We start from the raw sequence: 1959 nt of genomic DNA, 5'->3' as shown, positions 1-1959 counted from the left end.
GATTTTAACTTAAATTAAAATATAGATTCTAATCCGTGCCAAAGAAGACATAATTGATTTTATTTTTTTTCTGTGAAGTTCTTTTTAAATATTCTATTTCTCTTAAAAAAATAAGGAATTTGGGACCCAATAAGAGAGGGTAATTAAGCTTTATCGCGCCTAAATAATTACCGTTAACAACTTCAAAACTAGAATTGGAACATTATGCACTATTAACGTTAAGAATTTCGAGATTATCGTACAATTAAATCAAAATTATAACCACAGTCTCTCCTCCCCCTGTTCTCGAACTCTATATAACCCTCTATTGAACTCGTTCTTTCATCAAACAAAAGATCAATCAGAGCCATGACAATGTCTAACGGCATTCCGGAGAAGAAAACGAAGGGTAGGCGGAAGATCGAAATTCAAAAGATCGACAAGAAAACCAGTTTACAAGTTTCTTTCTCCAAGAGGCGGAAGGGTCTCTTCAAGAAGGCTGCGGAAACGCGCCTATTGTGCGGCACAGATGTAGCAATCGTCATTCAATCTCCAGGTAACAAGTTTTTCACTTTTGGAGAACCCTCTGTGGAATCCATTTTGAATCGATGGCAGTTTCTTGATGATGCCCACAATCCGGTGGTTGAAGAGATGGGTAAAAGTGAGAGGGGATTTTGGCGGGTCAATGAAAACTTGGAAAGAATGGAATTGCGTGAACTCGGATCGTTTGAGGAGATACTGACCAGGCTAAGAGATGACGTTTCGAATCGTGCTTCCCACAATCCGGTGGTTGAAGAGACGGGTAAAACTGAGAGGGAATTTTGGTGGGTCAATGAAAACTTGGAAAGAATGGAATTGCGTGAACTCGGAGCGTTTGAGGAGATACTGACCGGGCTAAGAGATGAAGTTTCGAATCCTGCTTCCCACAATCCGGTGGTTGAAGAGATGGGTAAAACTGAGAGGGAATTTTGTGGGTCAATGAAAACTTGGAAAGAATGGAATTGCGTGAACTCGGAGTGTTTGAGGAGATGTTGACCGGGCAAAGAGACGAGTTCTGAATCTTGCTGTAGTTTCTTCCTAAATTCAACTCCCCCGCCGGGATTTGAATGATGCGGTTTTGAATTTAGAGTTCTAGACATGACACGATATCATAGTACTTGCAGAATTAGATTTTTAACTTTGAATGTTTACTGATGTAAAAATTAACTGTTCATTATTTTTTGATAGATCAATTTTGATGATTCAGCATTAATTCTTTGTTTTTTTCTTGTTTCTTAATTGAATTATTGAAGTACAGCACTAATTCTTTGTTTTTCTCCTTGTTCTCCATGAGCAAGAAAAGAATCTGAAAAACATGATCATCATGATGTAAAATCTAATGGAGTGAATACTGCTATCTGCCAAGAAGATAGACCTTTATCATGATGATCAAGTTCTTTAGATTCTTTTCTGGCACATGGATCCTATTATACTCGTACCAAGGATTCAAATGCTTTCGGTCTTGTACATTGTTCTTGGTGTTGTTCCTAAAATATTGGGAAACATTGCTCTGCGTGGTATTCATGTCAAAGGTATCCATTCATATGAGAATGGCTTGCTTGAATGCTGTAAAATTCATTCATGATGTCTCCATTCCTCAAAATGTATGCCCATGGGACATGACTTTGAAACAAATTATTTTGGTCTTTTGAAAGAAAATTCCCATGATAACTATAACGTAGGAGATGTTGCTTGGCTAAGTAGACAATGGATTGATATGGTGATGCATTCCTGATATCCCAGGAAGTTTTTCTCATTTTTGATGTCATCGGCAAGGGAACCAATAAATGCATGATTGGGTGAACACTATACAATCTGAGAGCTATCAAGTATGCAAGTTTCTAATGTAAGCTGGTAAAATAAATGTCATTGCTTGCACAGCTGAAGATGACGTATGCTTAGACCATCCAATAGCATAATAGGTACAGACATGATGAAAAA

General features: G+C 37.7%; 1 protein-coding gene across 1 annotated transcript; it reads left to right on the top strand.

Annotated features, from left to right (window-relative positions):
* Positions 1 to 247: 247 nt before the first annotated feature.
* Positions 248 to 1241, top strand: LOC111402725 (agamous-like MADS-box protein AGL62). The gene is made up of 2 exons (XM_023031068.1): positions 248 to 647; positions 795 to 1241. Exons 1-2 carry the CDS (start codon positions 349 to 351, stop codon positions 1012 to 1014), a joined length of 519 nt encoding a protein of 172 aa, XP_022886836.1. The 5' UTR covers positions 248 to 348; the 3' UTR covers positions 1015 to 1241.
* The last annotated feature ends 718 nt before the right edge of the window (positions 1242 to 1959 follow it).

The sequence above is a fragment of the Olea europaea genome, chromosome 10 (genome assembly GCF_002742605.1).
Source record: "Olea europaea var. sylvestris chromosome 10, O_europaea_v1, whole genome shotgun sequence".
In the NCBI taxonomy this organism is placed as follows: Eukaryota; Viridiplantae; Streptophyta; class Magnoliopsida; order Lamiales; family Oleaceae; genus Olea; species Olea europaea.
This window is presented reverse-complemented; position numbering and strand designations above follow the sequence as displayed.

Coding starts and splice junctions, on each gene's coding strand:
- LOC111402725 (XM_023031068.1), top strand. CDS start 349: ATGACAATGTCTAACGGCATTCCGGAGAAGAAAACGAAGGGTAGGCGG. Junction 648..794: donor GAGATGGGTAAAAGTGAGAG/GGGATTTTGGCG, acceptor TAAAACTGAGAG/GGAATTTTGGTGGGTCAATG.